The sequence below is a fragment of the Ruditapes philippinarum genome, unplaced genomic scaffold, assembly GCF_026571515.1.
Source record: "Ruditapes philippinarum isolate M1 unplaced genomic scaffold, ASM2657151v2 ctg1524_1_1_1_1, whole genome shotgun sequence".
NCBI lineage: Eukaryota > Metazoa > Mollusca > Bivalvia > Venerida > Veneridae > Ruditapes > Ruditapes philippinarum.
The window spans coordinates 122,502-142,124 of NW_026854840.1; the positions used below are offsets into that span (position 1 = coordinate 122,502).

The 19,623-nt window shown below is 31.3% G+C and overlaps 1 protein-coding gene across 1 annotated transcript; it reads left to right on the forward strand.

Moving 5' to 3' along the window:
- Positions 1 to 1,795: 1,795 nt before the first annotated feature.
- On the forward strand, positions 1,796 to 19,316 carry LOC132741246 (peroxidasin homolog pxn-1-like). Its single transcript, XM_060729372.1, has 17 exons — positions 1,796 to 1,801; positions 3,114 to 3,258; positions 5,005 to 5,055; positions 5,662 to 5,770; positions 6,054 to 6,265; positions 7,653 to 7,841; positions 8,023 to 8,059; positions 9,261 to 9,373; positions 9,887 to 10,000; positions 10,583 to 10,699; positions 11,549 to 11,638; positions 12,458 to 12,674; positions 13,723 to 13,902; positions 14,129 to 14,356; positions 15,411 to 15,577; positions 16,240 to 16,336; positions 17,041 to 19,316. Exons 1-17 carry the CDS (start codon positions 1,796 to 1,798, stop codon positions 17,234 to 17,236), a joined length of 2,268 nt encoding a protein of 755 aa, XP_060585355.1. The 3' UTR covers positions 17,237 to 19,316.
- Positions 19,317 to 19,623: the final 307 nt, after the last annotated feature.

Here is a 19,623-nt window from a genome sequence, read left to right on the forward strand (position 1 = left end):
AAGACGGAGAAAAAAAATGTCAACAAGCAATTAAGATATAGATAGAATTAAATTGAAAAGCAATTGTATTACGAGTCTTTGCTCATTGTAAACACTTTTCTCTTTTAGGTCATTTGGTCAATAGAAATGATTATTTTGGGGAAAAGAGTGACTGAATGATCTAAAATTGTGCATTTATGTGTAAACTTATTGGTCCATACCTATATCAAACGATACAAAACTCTCGAACAGGATATTTTAGGAACCTTTATGTCATAAAACGTCAATGAAGTCCCTTTAAAGTGTTTTATTGCTTTAATATAAGAAATCTACATAAAACTTCCTAGGATGATGGGTTATCTTATATATATATATATTTGTTTTTATATTTTATACAATCAACTGGATAATGATATTAAAACCCGTTTTTACTAATTTTTTATTACCAAATGAATGATCATGTTTATTAGTCGATTTTTTCACTCCAAACACATTCGTGTTTTGTTTTGGCGAACGGTAGTGTATTCACAATGCTTATAATATATCACTGCAATAAGCTTTCATTTTAAGCTATTGCAAGGCAAGACTTGTATTTTACTTATATAAAGAAAATTATAAAAAAGTACAAGACATACCAAACACGCCAGTGATTGATAGTACTTTGTGGTTGATTAGGATTGCAATTGTTTAGAAAAACATGTATTTGCAAGTGCCGAGCCAGAATATTGCAGAACTTCAATGAAATCCATCATCAATTTTACAAATCCTTTTTGTCTATATAAATCAAACTTTTGTTCATTAAGCCCTTAAAACATTACTAATTAATCATTCTGACAACGGTGTCGTGTTATGGTCATTCCAGCTCTTTAAGTGTTGAAAATAAATTGAGAACGGCTGGGGCCGGTGCTAGGGGTTGTGACGGATGTTGCGATTTTTCATAATCCCTCATGTACAGACTCGATGAAACCGAATCTGCAATTTTTATGTTATTTTGTTGTGATTTATACTTCCGAAGGATCTCACTCTTTTCCAGATTTGTTTAACCTGAAGACAGTACAGAAAGAATTTTCTACCCGGAGCCAGTACAGAAACAATCATGAGTCAATCTCAGTACTTGCATAGGCACTTAAAACAAGCAAATACGTAGGCCTTACAAGTAATCGTCATCTTATGTCCAAAAGTAGTATTTGCCTTCAAGCCTTGTAGTTGGGTTGTAAATAAACACTTAAAAATTGATCATTATATATAATTCTGCCGTCATAATATTTTTTATCGTAGGTGGGCTGATGTGGAAAGTAAAATAGACAAGTATGAAAAACGTCTAAAATAATCATGCGCATCTACGTTGATAATGAAATTGCAGGTGTAATAAATACAGAAAGCCGTCGGTATCACTGAAATCTTGACTTAGAATACATTACTTTAGATTAACTTTCATCGCCTTTTAATACTATCAATAATATGTCATCAAAGTCATGCCAGGTCAAAACTATAAGAGTACCAATCTCCCATTTGATGATGATGTTTGATATGATAAAATGTTCGTGCTTGTCACAGAATTTATTTCACTTTGACAATAAGAACGTAATTATGTACGTAAATCCATTTTCTTATTACGGGTGCTGGTACAATGTGTGACATTTACGTATACTCGTAAAACTGATCAAACATTGTTTATATATAGAACATAAAACTATTCGCCCACTCTAATTAACTCTTCACGCGTGCAAGAAAATTAAAACATATATAAATCCTTAAATTAAACTGTACGTGGCTTTTATTTTTGGATAATATTTGGGCAGACTTGTTTCGTAACATGATGGTAAGTAAAATTAATTTGTTTCAAATCGTGTGTTCTCATTACTTATAAAAGCTTAAAATTGACTTATTCATACATTAAGTTGCAGTTGTTGTTTTGTTTAATTTTGTTGATGTTGTTTTTGTTGTTGTTCCTAGTCAAATAAAGATTTGGTGACCTTGATTACAGACATGGTTTTTAACGCAAAAAGTAAAACAAGATCTTACATTTTATAGGAATAAATTTAAGTCTTGCTTTAATTAATTAACCAATACAATTGTCATACAACAGATGCTCAGCAGTGTTGTTTCAAATTCAAATATTGCTTTAGTTAACAGATGAAGCAAATCTTCTTTTAATTTTCTAGTGTCATTGAAAAAAATATTTTTAATGTAACGATAATCAAATATTGTTTGCGTATTTCAAGTTATAATGGTTTCTGATTTCATGCCTTTTAGAACTATTAGATTGTCTAGATTTTCAAGTTTATAAAACATTTAACGTTAGTGCGGATACTTTTGTATTCACGTTTACGCAATCAGATGTCTGTTATAAAATTTGACGAATAAGTTTTGAGTGAGCCCCTAAAGCAGAATTCAACATTTAACATAAAATAGTAAAATTATGAATTGAGAATATCCACGTATTCATTCGGCACTTATAACGGAGCCTTCAATGTGACTTGTTAGTGTCAAACAGTGGCGTTATGTCCCCTATTAATCTATTAAAACACAACACATGCTCCATTAACGAGAAAACAGAATGGACGAGACTAAATAAAAGGGAATTTGGTATAGGGATCGGAAATTTTGAAGCCAGCATATCATTTACAAAACACTAATTTCAATGTAGGCAGCATCTCCTTTGAGTTCAAGAATGTTTACTTGTTCAACCCAAGTAGAAAATAAAAGACAACTAAAGAGAAATTAAAAGTATTTAAAAGTACGAAAACAACAATAATGTCATGCTTAATGAACAAAATGTATTAAAAATGCAAGCCAAAGATTAATGAAGAGAAATACTTACTCCATTATATTGCTGCTGAATAGCCAACATTCGGAAGCCACAATAAAAAATCAAATTTTAACACTGTCGTTCATTCTTCTTCATGGTTTTTTTTTCTCTCAATGTTTTCCTTTACTTTACTCTTAGTTTTGCAAAGAACCATGGCAGTTTTTGTGTGATATGTAGTTGTCATGGGATTAAGCATGTATTTCATATAAAGATTTGCCATTATAAATATCGAGTCTTATACTCTTATAGTTATATCATTTGACAAATAAACATCAGTTTAGATTTCTTTAACAAATTTTGTTACATTTCTTTTCTTCTATAGATAATTGTACAAGGCAGCATAGTCCTTCTTCTGATCGGGTGTTGTTATTCTGCTGTTCCTAGCGAAGATGAAGTTTTGGAAGCCCTTGATAAAGCAAGGACTATTAGTCTCCTTGAAAGAGGACTCGAACAAATGGAACGAAAACGTATGTTGTCTTTTTTCTGATATTCGTTTGTTTTTCTTTGGTTTTTTAACCGAGTTTTCACAGATATGTTTTGCTATCTCGTCAGGCTAACCGGTTTTCTTTGATAACTTACCAGTAATTACAAGTATCCAAACAAGTAAGCGACTGCTTATCCAATAAGATTTCTTAATTTTGTTATAACATATGCATGATTATTTATCTTCACGAGAAAAAGTATGGTTAAGTTTTCTAAATATTTTCCTTTGAGTTAGAGAAAATTTTGCAAAAAAAAAACAACAACAGTATGTTGAATAAAAACATGTTGCGGTTAAATCAAACGTCGTACGTAGGTGTACTTACACACTTGTTATAAAAGTTTAAATATTTAGGTCGAATTATACAATAACCTATATGTACCTACAATAATTGCACTGCATATATGGATCAATATATCAATAATCCAAACCATTACATTTCGTTTATAAACAAAATATTAGCTTTTTTTCACATGACTGGTCTGAAATATTTTATTTCTGAATCGAATTAATTTTGGGTTAAACAATAAATAAATGCATTTCCAAATTGTACAACTTAAAAATAGACACTTAGCATATTAATTAAACGCAGTGAAATATTAATCTTATTGAAAAACAAGTCAAGTTAGACTTGTAAATTTCTTTCGATATGTTAGGTACTTGCAGTAGAAAAACATATGCACATATTCTGGTTGAGTAAATAAACTTGATAAATAATCAAGACATATTAATCATTTTGAAGTATTGTTGCCTGGGAGAAACAGGGAACATTTCATTTCATAATGCTTTTATAGTAATGATAAATTATTCCAAACAGATTCCTGTACAATTTAAAAAATTGTTTGCAATATTTGTTATGATAAGTTAAATTTTTGCTTTACATGGTTTTTTTATATAGAATGCTTAATTTGAATTTAGAATCAGTATATTGCTCATTTGGACCGCAGTGTTAAGGCATAAAAGTTACTTCTCCATAGTTTTAGGCAAATGTTTATAAAATCTAAACTGATCGGATTTATGATTAAATAGTGCACACATATATTTTTTCCTGTAACTACTGTAGCAGAAAGCGATAAGTTTTTACCACAATCATGTATTCAACCAGGCCATCTTGCACAGACGTGTGATCTGAATAAATTCTATACTCTTTGTACTAGTACAATATGTTTATTTTGATATAAAAAATCTCATTATCATCACTAAAATTGATGCACCATTTTATTAGATTTAACATATATTTTAGCTTGGCTATGAAATGCAAATTTTTGTCTCTAAAAAAGAAACAAACATTATATTGAATATCAAAAATATGTGGTTTGCAAATTTATGTAAAATTATATATAATTCTATACTTAAAAAGCATATATGCGGTAACTATTTGCTAAACAAAATACTACGGAAAGTACAGGTAGATATTTTTAAGGGCCGGTGTTTCTCCAGATTTAATATATCATAGATGTCGATTGGACTTTATACATCAAATGTTTATTGTTTTGACAGTTGATAGAGAAGAACCCAAACGACAATGACTTTTAAGTAGACAATCGTATACATAATATGATCTTTAATTTCTGACAGTTGATAGAAAATACCCACATATTTTGAAGAACCTTAACTGTTAAGAGGACATCATTATTATTAAAATTGGTATCCATTGACAGAAAACCCTACATAAGTTGTAGAAGAAAGTTGTTTATTAAACAGTTTTAAACAAGATGTTGTGTTCTTATAGTTGACAGAAGAGGTCCCGATTGGTGTCATATGTCAAGGAGTCATGGTCAACGTATGTACGATAATTGCACTATATACATGGATCAATATATCAATTTGACTCATTTTATAAACAAAATATTACCTTTTATCACATGACTGGTCTTTATTTTATTTCTGAATCGAATTAATTTTCGATTAAACAATATTTCATTTCCAAATCGTACAACATGAAAATAGACAATAAGCATATAATTAAACGCAGTGAAATATTTAGTGTATTTGAAAACAAGTCAAGTTAGACTGATGTACATTTCTTTCCATATATTAGGTATTTGCAATAGAAAAACGTATGTACATGTTTGATTAGAGTAATACTAAACTGCACAAAACCTAATAAATAATCAAGATAAATCAATTTCCTAGGAGTATTGCTACCTATATGAAACAGGAAAACATTAATTCAATTCATAAGTATTTTATAGTAATGAGAGATTATTTAAAACAGATTCCTTTATAATTTAAAATAGTGTTTGCAATATTTGCTATGATAAGTTAAATATAAGTTATGTATTTAGATGTTTTATATAGGCGTTTGTTTTAAAATTTATAAAAGCATAGATTTTGTTTGTTGATGAAATGTTAAAAGACTCTTTAAAAAAGTTTATTGTATTGACAGTTAATTGGTGTCCAATGTCAATGAGTCATGGTCAACGTAAGCACGGAAATGCTAATATGGACAGATCCGTGAACGAAGCACTTCGGGCAATGCGTATACTCCGAACACAGTAAGCCGAAAATTATCAATGGAAATATGAGAATGAAGTGTTTATCGTATCTAAATCAGGTTTCATTTTAATATGCAGGTTAACATGTAAGAATGTTTCATATAGTAAAGAGGATATTGAATGAGTGGATGTTTAATACTAAATTTATTTTGTGATTTCATGACTTAAAATCCTTAATTTTTCTGAATACTGCAGTTATATCCACAACTGACAAACTTCCACTTACATCCTTGTCAGTTTTTCAACTGACAACTGCCATATCCGATATGTTTTATTATTCTAGAAATGGGAACACTTTAAAAGAGGTCAGCCATGGACAGGTTCTTAATGTATTCAAGAAGATTAATGGAGACACTTGTAATGTCGCCGAGCCGCCGGAGGAATGCGACCCTGACGTCAAGTACAGAAGTGCAGATGGCTCTTGCAATAACTTAAGAAATCCTGAATGGGGCATGGCTGGTAGAAGTCAAGAGCGAGTCGTTCCGAATACGTATGGTAAAGTTTTTATTCCTATATATATAGTATGAAATATAAAGCCTTTCCAAATTGAGACTTTTTTGTAGATGGGACATTGAGTTATGTCAAATTGATGTAGAATTTGGAAAATACTTCAAGATGAGAAAATTTAATTTATTCAGAATAAGATATATTTTGATTAATAAATGGTTTATTTTTCTAGTTTATATTTGTAAGGTTGGTCTATTCACAAGTTTATTTTTCAAATTACTTCTAATTTCTTCAACTTTAGTCAAAACCTTTATCGATTGATTTCTTTCTTTCTTATCCTCGCATACTTACAACAGTAACAACAGTTAAATACTTGACAAAGAATTGCGACTGACTTAATTTGAATTTAAAAGTTAATGTATAAAATAGTTTTACCGATATGATGAAAACATATAACCTTTCAAAGTAAAAACTATGTAATATTAGGAGCATCGAAGCACGAGGATATCTGATTTGTACAGGGAACGTAGCCCCCGAGTATTAACCAGATGGCCGAGTGTTTTTGATGTTCCTTTTCTTTTGTATCATAGTCAAACATAAAAACACGTTCCCTGTGGCCACGATATGAAACCCGAATGAACGAGCATCTGAATATGATATTTCTATCGTTTTCCCTTTCTCTGCCATCAAAATAAATAAACCCCAGCAAAAATAAGCCAATCAATGGGCATGCTCTGGAGTGCAGGTAATTAATATCTACGCTCCAGTTAACGCACTGTACATGTATGTGTATACGATTCAACTCTGACATATTTTCAACAGAAAGGTCCCCAAACTATGATACAATTGAAAAGATGATAACTGTTAGTCATATTAATATCTTATTTATAAATGTTAAAAGTTTTAAATAAAAATAACAATTAGGTCTGTTTATCTATCGTTAATAGGAAAAAAATGAAACAATAATATGATAATGTGTTTGAATAGACAAAACGTGAGTGCACTCCTCCGAATTGTGTAAATTGAATTAAGTTTATCCTTGTGATGCTGGTATTAAAACTGTATGAACGAACTAAATAAATGAGCATGTGATGATGAATTTGCCGACACTCTTTTGTATTATTAGATATGAAGATTTTTTTGACAAATTATGTGATATTTTACACACGGTTGTTTGGAAATTATTGCAGTTTGGGTTATATTTCTAACAACCGTTTATATACGGTCATATAATTTGTCAGGAATATTTACAACGAATCTATAATTACAGCAAACTTCTTTTTTGGAGGACAAAATAAGATTTGTTCATAAATTGAAAACAGCTGTGTATCTAAAACTACCGGTATATAAACGTGGCGATTATCCAATGAAAAGCGACGTTACAAACGAGCAATATTATAAAAGTTCATAGAACAGGTGTATTTTTGTTTATCAGATGACGATCTCGGAACACCAAGAACAGTTGGTATCAACAATGCGCCACTCCCAAATGCGAGAACAATAAGTAATCACATACATAACGAAGCTAATCTAACTGAAGTTCGTAGCAAACACTTAACTCTGCATGCAATGGGCTTTGGACAATTTCTGGATCATGACTTAACGCTTACCCCAGAAACGTCAGGTAAATTTCTTCATTCCTTTCAAAAGCCTTGAAGTTTAGGTATTTATATAATAAACTCTGGCAAATGCGTCAGATAATTTATCATTTGACTGTGGATCATGGAAAAAATGCACGAATGACCGACACTAAGGTCAGTGTTTTTGATATCAGTGTAATGTATTCTCTTTTTTTTTCATTTCAGCGGTAGAACATTGTTGCGACGAAGCAGAAAGAGATGAGTAAGTTTTAAAACATTTTTGATATATATTCTTACAGGAAGCTTTCAATTTGTGTGATAATTAAATGAGCATGCGGTGAGCATGACCTATTAGCTGCAATACTGCTGTGCATATAACACAACTTCATCAAAGCTATACTTTGGAATATTATGAAACAAACAAACAAAACACAAAAATGAAGTTCAACTTTTCCGTCGACGATTTGGCTCATCTAGAATTGTCTATTCTAAACAATGCCTAGGGAAGCGAACTTTTTTTTAATGAAGTTCAACTTTTATTTCGACGATTTGGCTCATCTTAAACATGCCTAGCAAGCAATCTTGTTTTATTGAATAAAATTCTCCTAGTCTGATGCGTAAGGCACTTTTTTTATAAAATAAAGATACGCAACGATTAAAACAATGGTGTACAAACAGAAAGAAACATCATTATTGTTTGACTTCAATGAAACACACCGGTGTACCTCCATGCCTCAGAAAGGAATAACATTTTCCTTAATAAGAAAAGGCAAATATCAGTTTTATAGCATTCAAACAAGGGATTAGAGCATGTTAGATGTATAACACCTGAAGAAAGTAGAGCCAAATGTGAAATAATTTATCATAAAAGTAGTAAAGCCTAAACAAAAGAAGAATTTTGACTTCCATACAAAATATTAAATCACTATAAATGTACTAGTTGTAAAAACAACAACAGAAAAAACAGCAATAGAAGCTGAAGATGGTTCAGGTTATTTGCCACTGAGGAACGTTTTGAAAAAATAAAACAGGACACTAAAAGTGAAAAAGCTTTAAAGAAACAAAAGTATTTCTGGTACATAATGTGCTTTTAATTCAAACGCTGTGTCATGTTCAGTTTTATAATCATGAAATTTGACTGAAATGTATATATGATTGCAATTTTTCAGTGTATATATGTTTTAATGGTCATAAATACAGGAAAAGATATTGAATAGAATTGAATTGTTATCTTATTGATTGGCGCATTACTGATCAATGAAAAGAGTTTTAAATACAAATGTATTAAAAAGTCAATTTAGAACTCATTTGCATTGTAATCGGATTTCAATTCCTTGCAACAAATGATAATCAGCAATTGTAATTAGTTATCTCAAATTACATACAGTTCACGATTATCTCATGTCTGGTTGTATTAAAAAAAGTGTGAATATGAAAAATAGTCATAATGTGTTTCGTTTCAGCATTGACAATTGTTTTAACATAATTAGTCCAGAGGATGACGAATTCCAGCCAATATTCGAAAAAGACCATTGTATAGAATTAAAAAGATCTTCCCCCGTGCTTTGTCCAGACTGTGAGCATTTTTATTTATTAAAGTATCATCAGATCCATAAAGAATAAAAGTTCATCTTTACCGTAAGACTAGTGTTCTACCAAACAGAAAGCAGCGAACTTTTATTGATAAACAAACAAAATTAATACAACAGTATATAAGTAATCGGTTGCATGTATATGACAAAGCATGATAACAGGTCGTTGAGAATAGCATAAGGTTAAGTACATAATCTTTTTACTATTTCTTTTCTTTGCGAGCAGACAAAGTCATCTTATTTCGATAACTCACGGTAACAAAACCAGTCTCTGATAAGAGGTATAATTGAAACCGCCTCGTAATATGTTAAGGATGATCTTAAAGAAAGTTAAACTTACAAATTATAATTTATTAACATTTTACAAAGGGTTCTATTATACTGAATTACAAAATCAGTTTACGTATGTTTATTTGCAACAAACATATTAACTGAAGAGCATAAGGTCTAAAATAGCATTATTTTCCTTTTTTTCTGATGTCAAATATTTGTTTCAGCACTATCTGGTGGAAGACCAATTAGACAACAGGTTAACGCAATCACGTCTTTCATCGATGCTTCGAATGTTTACGGCTCTTCGCTAGAACAGCAAAAGGGTCTAAGAGACGGAGGTAAATACAATATGTAAAGCAATATCTATAACTCGTAGTTTGGGTTGAGTGCTTACATTTACAACAAATGTCAAACTTTTATACAAAGTAGCAATAGTTTTAGAAATCGTATATGCGTATATAGAATCAAGGTACAAATTAAATGCTATAGGTTTGGTTGAATATGCCAAAGTCCAAAAGAAATGTTCTATAGGGAGAGTACGAAAGTTATGGTATTTTGCCTTAATGTACATATTACATTAGGAAATTGATAAAACTGTAGTATAAATAGCACATGGTATAAACGTACTTTACCTAAACTGATAAGTATTGATTTAAACTAATTCTTTTAGGTGTGACAAATTAAAATATCTAAATATTGTTGCAATATTTATCCACCAATATTTTGGTAGGACATTTATCTTTAATTCAATTAGTGTTATTTTAGGCATAATCGTTTGTCTCACAAATATACCATGGATATCAAAATAGTGTGAGTATAAACATGTTTGATTCTATCTTATTTCATTCCAGACTCCTTTTATACATGCTATAAAATTAAAGATGTTTCAGCTCATTAATATTTTTTGGTAATTATTTCAGAAGACGGGAAGGGGTTCCTACTTAAAACAACTACCCGACAAAGTGGAGAGCGCATTCTAGATGGGGATCCTGCTGACTGTGAACTGACTGAGGCCAACCAACAATGCTCAAAAGCCGGTACATTACCACTTAACCTAGTTGAGAAAACATTAACCCATGCCACATACCTGCATATTTTCTTTGTATTGCGTTATTGAAATCTCTTAATTTTGAAAAAATCTGTTTCACATAAAAAGCAGGGCAAATAAATTACACAAATCTAGCAAGTAAAGGGTTTAATAACCGCAGATGATTACAATGAATGAATGAAATAGCTAGGATCAATAAAGCTGCATTGCTTGATGCCTGTGCAGCTTGTTTAGTAAAATAACACTTGGACGCCATAGGAAAATAAATCCAGATCGAATACAAGTTCAAAATCAACACACTCTTATTTGAACTCTATCTTGTTTTAAAGTAATTGATATATACAACTATGGACTGTTCGTGGTTGACTGTTTAAAGTTGTTAACTTTAATCCACTCGCCCCAGGCGCTGTGGGTTCGTGTCTAGCGAGGGGCTTTGGATTCTCAATTTTCGCAAATAAGGAAGCTATCACTCTAGCTTACAGAACGTATGTGTTTCTCCCCATGTGCCATTTCGTGCATAATATAATACAGGGAGAGACACCTCGAGGTTATCCTCTATGATAATTGAGTACAGCTGGTATGTCGCCATATGACCTTATCATTCTTGGTGCAATGTAAACCCCTGCCAGGCACAAAATATAAAGATATTTATGTATATTTTTCTCTTAACCTAAAGAAATTTGGATTATTAATTGCCCTTTTTAGCCAAAAAAATATATTTTGCATATCAAATAATTGTATAACGGTTTATCTTAAGCTTCAGGTTTAAACTTTACATTTTCATAGATTTCTATTTTAACATTTATTTACATAAATGATTTTGTTATTTGTACAAAAGGGGATGCTCGGGTAAATGAAGTTCCATGCTTGACGGCGTATCACTATTTATTTGTGAAAGAACATAACAGAATTGCCAACATATTGAAAGGTGAATATTTCACACTATTAGATTATAAGCACATTTGGTTTCAAATTTAGATATTAAATGTTAGATTTTAAAAAGTAGTAATTGTTAATGCTTATATAGATACAGATAATGTTTTATAATCGTATATTTGCATGTCATATTGACTGTTTGTTCTGTTGCTTTTTCGATTTTTTTAACAAATGTTTGGTCATATCTCGGCAGTTGGTCCATCTTACAGGTTTTCCTGGATAAATAACCAGTAATAACCTTTTTCTCAGCAAGTGATCGACTTTCAACATGTTTAAAAATGTTGAATTCTGCTAAAGCTGTTCCTAATGGGTGTGGACGGAAGATCGCAATTCCGGTACCGTCCATGACCAGGAGCAATCAAACCGACCCTGCAACATTTTCAAAATTGCCGTTTTGGACGTTCTATAGGGATTCCGTTTTTTCTGTATTTCACTATACCTATTGATTTTTAAATCAACGATGACGGTGACGATGGGAAACAAATGTTCATTATCTAGACTCAATGGCATAGAGACAATGGAAAATTAATACCGATAAATCTTCAGATCTAAAAATGAAACTTTTGTCTTATCATTCTTAAAGTTAACACTTTTGTTGTTTTACTTTCAAAATAAAAACGTTCAACTGAAGACTTAATATCAAACCAGTCATTTCAAACTTATTGTTTTAATTTATTATTAGCATACATATTGTACTGCAAAACCTATTTAACTATCTGTGACATATCATCCTGTTGATTTACGTATTATTTTGTCAACATCAGGTCATCTTCATAGAAAAGGACTAAACAAATGACTTCTCATCTTTTAGATTTCTACCCGACACCCGGCAGTGATGAAATAATATTCCAGGAGACAAGAAAGCTGGTCATAGCCATAATGCAAACAATAACTTACGACCAGTTTCTTTCTGCCATCCTGTCAGATGATGCAATGACAAAATATAAACTGAAATCTTCTGAGGATTACTCCTATGACGCCGAACAAAATCCAACAATTATTAACGCATTTGCTGCAGCAGCGTACAGGTAGGTGACATAAAATCAATGTCGTATCATCACTATTTGAGCCGCGTCATGACAACACCAACATAATGGGTTTGCGACCAGCATGTATCCAGACCAGTCTGCGCATCTGCGCAGTCTGATCAGGATCCATGCTGTTCGCTTACAAACTCTATAACTAGTAGAGAAACTGATTGAGAACAGAATGGATCCTGATCAGATTGCGCGGAAGCGCAGGCTGGTCTGGATCCATGCTGGTCGCAAACCCATTATGTTGGTTTTGTCGTGACGCGGCTCATTTTATGTTGCTTTTAAATCCGAAAAGACGAAAACTCACTAAAAGATATGACAAGGTCAAATTCTAACAATGCGAAAAAAGCACAAAGGCAACACTCCAAAAATGCGACAATGCAAAATATCATTCATGCAATTATGTGAAAAAGCGAATTTACAAAGAAGGAAAGACGCAAATAAGCAAGTTTACGACAAATAAAAGGTGACGCCACCATAGATATAGGATAACTAGTATACACCCGACTAACGTTCAAACTATATAATTATTTATTATTCGGTGTTCTAAAATATATACAGTATATACATGTATAATATATTTTTAAAGATAAAAAGATAAAAATGTTTGTTTATTACATGTTAAATATCTTGAAAAATGTGATCTCTCGGAAGCATTATAAAACAGCAAAATGACATGAAAATTGCAGACTCAGTTTGATAAAGTTTGTAAACGAGGGATAATGAATTTCTCACGCCCCTAAACCTTTACCCGCATTGTTTACAAAGAAAGAATTAATGTAGGACCTGGTATAATACACCACCACTGAGTGAGAAACAAAGTAAAGAAAATAAAGATTACTCCAATAACAACGGTGATATGAATATTAACGACATGCTCAAAGCAGATGTAAATATCTTTAAATATTCTACTCTCGTTGTGTGTCCGAAAACGCATTGATAACTGTTTGACAATCAGAAAAAAAATTCTTCTTGGACATGAATCATTTGAGTTTGTATATGGATATTATAAACATCCCTTTTTATATATAATTATCTATAGAATGGGTCATTCATGGATATCACCCGAGATGATTCTATTCAATAATGACTATCAACCAATTGATCATGGGGCAGTGAAGACAGAGGAAACTTTTCACAATCCAAGTTTGACGTACAGACCGCGGGCATTTGATAGACTGATGTACTGGTTGACAGGGGAGGCTTCACTTGAAACAGACAGGTAGTGAACAAAATGGACGATTGGTACACTCCATTTCACATGAACTCAATATTTCTTGTATGAATTAAGAGTTTAATATTAATTGTTTGAAAATGTTTAATAAAAGAGGGGATCAATCCCATTTTCCTCATTTATGCTTAGACTTTTATCTTCAACGTGTATGAACAAATTGAATTTGGAAAGTGAATGTATAATATTTTATCTATAAGCATCATTTCATTTAAAGATTTATGGTAGAGGCAGTTCGAAGTAATCTCTTTCTGAACAAAGCTGAAGGTTTTGCCTTGGATTTGGCTGCAATAAACATACAGAGAGGTAGAGATCATGGCATAGGGACATATAATGACTACAGGGAGTTCTGTGGACTTGACAGACTTGCGGACGAATGGGATAACGAACCTTTAGATGATTTTGTCGAGGGAATAAAAGACAAACTAATTGAAGCAGGATACGAGTAAGGGATTATTTTAATTATTTATTTACACCGAATTTTTAACTTAACCGAATATGATCTCTTCATTGGGATGTAGGCAGATATTCAAAGAGGTTAATGTCAAAAAATGAAAATCAAGTAGTTGACATTGTTCCTACCTTATTTGTTGGATTCCTTAAGTGAATTGCTGTTCTACAATAATATAACTTACGTAATACAATGAATAATTATGTGGATAGTATTTAACATTAAATATGTTAACAAACCACGAAAAAACTATACATAGGCGTTGTTAGCAAGTGTGAGATACATGGTCCTACATATATTATTATTTAACCCATTACTTCATGAGCATTTTGTGAAAAATGGCTGTTTTCATTGAAAAGTCTCCCGTTACAAGTTCAAATTGTATCATACTGTAAAAACTGCTTCAACACTAATCAAACTTGGCACAAATGTTGACTGGACCATTGCCCTTGCAACAACATGCTCAGGCTTAAATTTTCTGTTACCATGGCAACGAGGGGACATCTCAAAATTGCCAAAAATCACTATTTTGCGTTGATTTTTTCCATCAAAATTGATTTCAAAGTGCTGCAACTTCTCAATGGATTGAGATAGAGTCAAATGCTTTTCAGCGATGGTTACGCGTTACCTTATGATCAATTTGGGGTCATTTACAGCCTCTCACATGTCCAAAATTTTCTTGCGATGAGATGGACTCCGCCCCCTTCAAACCCCCCAAACAGAAGGGGGCACATCCCCCTTCTGGCAACTCCCTGATGTATCTTTTGGTTGGGGGCCGCGCCGAAAAAGAGGTCACTTTTTTAACAACATTTCTCAAACAAAAACAAGTGTTTGGGGCCTAAATAAGGCATTTTTCATCATTTGAGACAACAAAAAGGGGGGTGAAAAAGGCGTTAAAAGGCGTGTATATGAAGTAATGGGTTAAATGGCAGATTATAAATTGTTCTAGAAAATTATTATTATTATTATTATTATTATTATTATCACCCCTTTATAAATCAATGAAAACGACATCATTTAAACAAACAATAAACTTTTCTTTCACCAGGTCGCCAGCAGATATTGATCTCTTTACTGGTGGCCTCATAGAAAAATCAGTGGAAGAGGCAGGAGGTTTAGGTCCAACATTTGAGTGTCTGATTGGAGAACAATTCAAGAGAATGAAATTTGGAGACCGTTTCTGGTTTCAGAGTAGAGCAACCGGTTATAATAAAAGTACGTTTTTCCACTTACATTTTTCATAAGTCAGAAAATCATAAAATTATACTGAAATACGTTTCATTTTCTTTAAATACGAATACGTGTATTTTAAAACAGAGACAAATACAAAACTGTAATAAGGTTGATATTGACTTTTATTTCATTGTCAGGAATACCTCGATAAAATCATTTAGGTAAACTGGTTTTTACTATTTTGACCCGAAACCTGATCGTAAAAGATAAATTTTGAAAAATGTAAAACAATAAACTCGTATTGTTTATCTTTTTCAAGCCAGCTATTTTTATGGCATGCTTAGAAATTGAAAACAAACTATTCGCAAATGTATTTTGATAAAATGTTTAACGGAATGGTGATTACAATTCACATTCCCATTCGTACTATCAAAATGAAATATTTATCCAATTTTATTCAACTATAAGATTTCAATTGTTATTTATCCCAATCTTTGACATCCATAGGACTAATAATTATACAATGTCACAATTATGTCGCATAAAAAGTGGCATATCAAAATCTGGAATACAACAATTTCTGCGGTAATATCATTTTATTTCGTCGTCTCGTATCGATCGCAACAGACAACTAAGCATCTTTAAGAGTACAAGTATAAATACATTTATTTTATTTTTAAAGGCTTATCTTTGTAAAATTTCAGAGCAAATTGATGAGATACGGAAATATACGTTATCAAATGTACTCTGTGCAAATTACGGCTACAGTACTGTACAGTATCCTAATGCATTTAAAAACAAGTAAGTCTGTATTATCTATAGTAACGTATGTTTGCACAATCCCAATAAGTTAAAATCAAAATCACATTCACATCATTAGTAACTAATGAGTAACATTACTGTATTTATCCATATTTTTTTATAATATTTAGCGTAAACAACAAGACTTTTCAATCGTATCTGAATGTTTATTTAAGCATCCTTGGGTAAAATATTTTTATCATTGAAATTTATTGAAATCTATGTTATTTTTATCCGAATATGTCCAAGTTGAAGAAAATAATGAATAAATTATCTATGGTCATGTCAAATTGGCCTTATCATAAATAAACTGCCAGTTTTTTTTAATGAAACTATATACATATGTATTCATATTGTAACCACCTATAGTGTGTAGGATTTAAAACACAACTTTGTGTGAAGTTAAAACATGTTTATTTTATATATACAATGAGACTGTGTAGCTATATACATATTTTCCAATATGAAATTTATGCATAGTATATCTTTCAAAAAATGGTGATGATTTGTCATTCAATTTATCATTTTCAATAACGTCAAGCCTAAAGGTTGTAAACTTTTCCCAAACAGTTTAGTTGTGCGGCTTTTAAGTCCATGACGCCTGTAATTTGGTAGTATATATGTTGAATATAATTTTTGACATTAATAGCTATTTAACACGTGTATTAAAACAACACATAAAATGCTTTGATCTGTCTTAACAGAAACGAAATGAGAAAGTGTGATGAGATTATCGACATGAACTTCACCGTTTTTGACCCAAGGCGATCTCGACCTTCAAGACCCCCACGACCTCCACGACCCACTCCACCACCAAGAGGGCCGCCACAGAAAAAGAATGAAATTGCTATTGAAGATGAGCTTCTGCATCTGATCAAAGAACTTGAAGATGAACAATAAAAATTATACGCATCTAATTAAAAATATTAAACTCATCTGGCAATAAATATCATTATGTTGTAATTATAGAAAAGAAATTAAGAATGATAAAAAATGTATTTTAAGAGTTGCAAATCACATCAAGCATTTTTGTAATTATTTCTTAAGATTCAAAAAATCAGTATGTAATTGTCTTACAGTACAGCACAGTTACTATGTCGGTATACAGTTTAAATGTCTTACATGCCAGTAGAATACGATCAAATTACATTTCTGTTTTTGTTGCCCTCACTAAAATTTTCTCCGAAACATAACAGCTATATTGTTTAACACTAAGTCTGCTTCACATATATTTTCCATGATTGGTATAAATATATTCTTAAGTTAACTGCACGCACATTTACGTGATGTTTGCTTGAAGTTCTTGCAAGTGAGTGAAAAAAGACGCATCCTTGTTCTTAAAATCGAATAAATTTAAGATAAGATCTACATAGATTTTACTTTCTAAGAATTGATAAGCATTGTTCTGTCATTGCACCTGGTTTATATGAATATGTTCTTAATTATATTTATTAAACAACAACAACAACACTCTTATTTTGAATCAAGTGACAAAGTGCAACAGTATGATCAGATATACTATAATATAAAATGTGTGTGTTTTTTAATGTTTTTTGTTTACTATGTAATTGAACATATCATCAATATATCATGCATTATAAAGCAACATGGGGACAGTTATTGTGTCGTCATCAGAATACATTCATAATGACAACACATCTAGAAATAGACAACATGGCACGAGTTAGAAAGAAAACGTGCATGCTACATAATCAAAATCATATTTTTTCTTCATGTTTTTATTTTTGTCCTATTCTTTTTGTACTTTTTCATTAATCGAGTCACTGCATAACAGCATATTTTAAAAATGATTTACAAGTTTGTTGCTTATTTCTTGTATGGAATATTTGGTTCAGGTAAAAAGGATATAAAAAGAATCAGTTATAATGTTACATGTATATATCTTTATTTGAAAGCTAACCAGTGACATATTACATTGTAATTATTTAGCCTGATCTTTGAAAATATAAACCGTTCATTTATATGTATACAGTAGTTTTTATATCCCACCACACTAAAAGACACGCTCTCTCTTCTCACTCTACGTTCAAACAGTCCCTTATGCGCAGTGAGACCGGGATAAGAAAAACGGAGACGTAGTCAGAACGTCATTGGCCCGATGAGAATATGAAAATGCGCGTAGTGAGATAATGGATGCCTTGTGGACATGGCAAGGACGTAGAGAAAAAGGAAAAAACAGCATTAAATTTCCAAATTTCACCACGCGGCGCCACATGAATCGAAATTTCGAAGATATAGTACGATCTTGCTAGCCTTCATTCAAGTGTAATAATTTATTATAAAATGATTCCTCCATATAAATTTCATTTTTTTTTATTATTGTAGAATGTTAAGAAGTGAATTTGTCCCTGTTTTAGATTAGTTTCGCGCACATATATAACCAAGAGTTTTATATTATTGTTTAACTTTGGTCTTTTTGTTAATTATACTTTTGCAATTTTGTATGAAATTTTGTTAAAGACTACAATAGAAAGTTGCAAACTTCGATATAAAAAAACAAACCTTTCACATAAACAGTTTTCAATTTTTATGCCAAAAATATTTGTCTATAACATATTGTATTTGACTAGATTATTATATCTAGACTGTTAATTATAAACATGTTATACCATAATTTGTTAATAGATTACATTATATTATAAAATTTAAAATCATTATTATACAGATATTTTTGTTCAAAGTAAGAATTTTTTCCAGATATCAATCAAATAAAAACGTCAGGAGGAGGTTATCTCTGACCAGTTGTTAAGATTTTGTAAGTAAGCATAGTGATAGCAAAAGATAAACACTATTAAAAGAGAAACAGATATGAAAGGTTTGAAACTGTAATCATATGTTATGCTGGAAGAAAGTGAACAGTTTGTTTTAACTGAGTGTGTTAAACAACAATATTTATTATACCTTATGTATTAATCAGATACCATCGATTGTTGTATCAATGTAATAAACTAAATATGAAGTTAAATGATTTTTGTTATGTTTTAAATTATTCTGTGACAAATAAGATGTAATGCTTTATTACAAAAGGTTTATGTTCGACCTAGGACTGTCTATTGCAGAAAATTTTGACGTACCATTTCTTGTGCATCAAATGCGTTTAACAGAAGTGTGGTCACTTATCAGTATCTTTTGTGATTTAGATCTGTTACTTTTTTTTAAAAAGAAGTGGTTTATGGTAAAACTCCGATATTTATATCATTATCACCAATGAAAGTTTATTTTATTTCTTCAAGCTTCCTGCAGTCCCTCAAAAGTCATTAAATGTT

Bases quoted from the DNA above. Each gene is read 5' to 3' on its own strand.
- LOC132741246 (XM_060729372.1), top strand. The intron at 3,259-5,004 runs GTATGTTGTCTT...GTGTTCTTATAG, and splicing joins CGAACAAATGGAACGAAAAC to TTGACAGAAGAGGTCCCGAT. The intron at 10,700-11,548 runs GTACATTACCAC...TTTGTACAAAAG, and splicing joins CCAACAATGCTCAAAAGCCG to GGGATGCTCGGGTAAATGAA.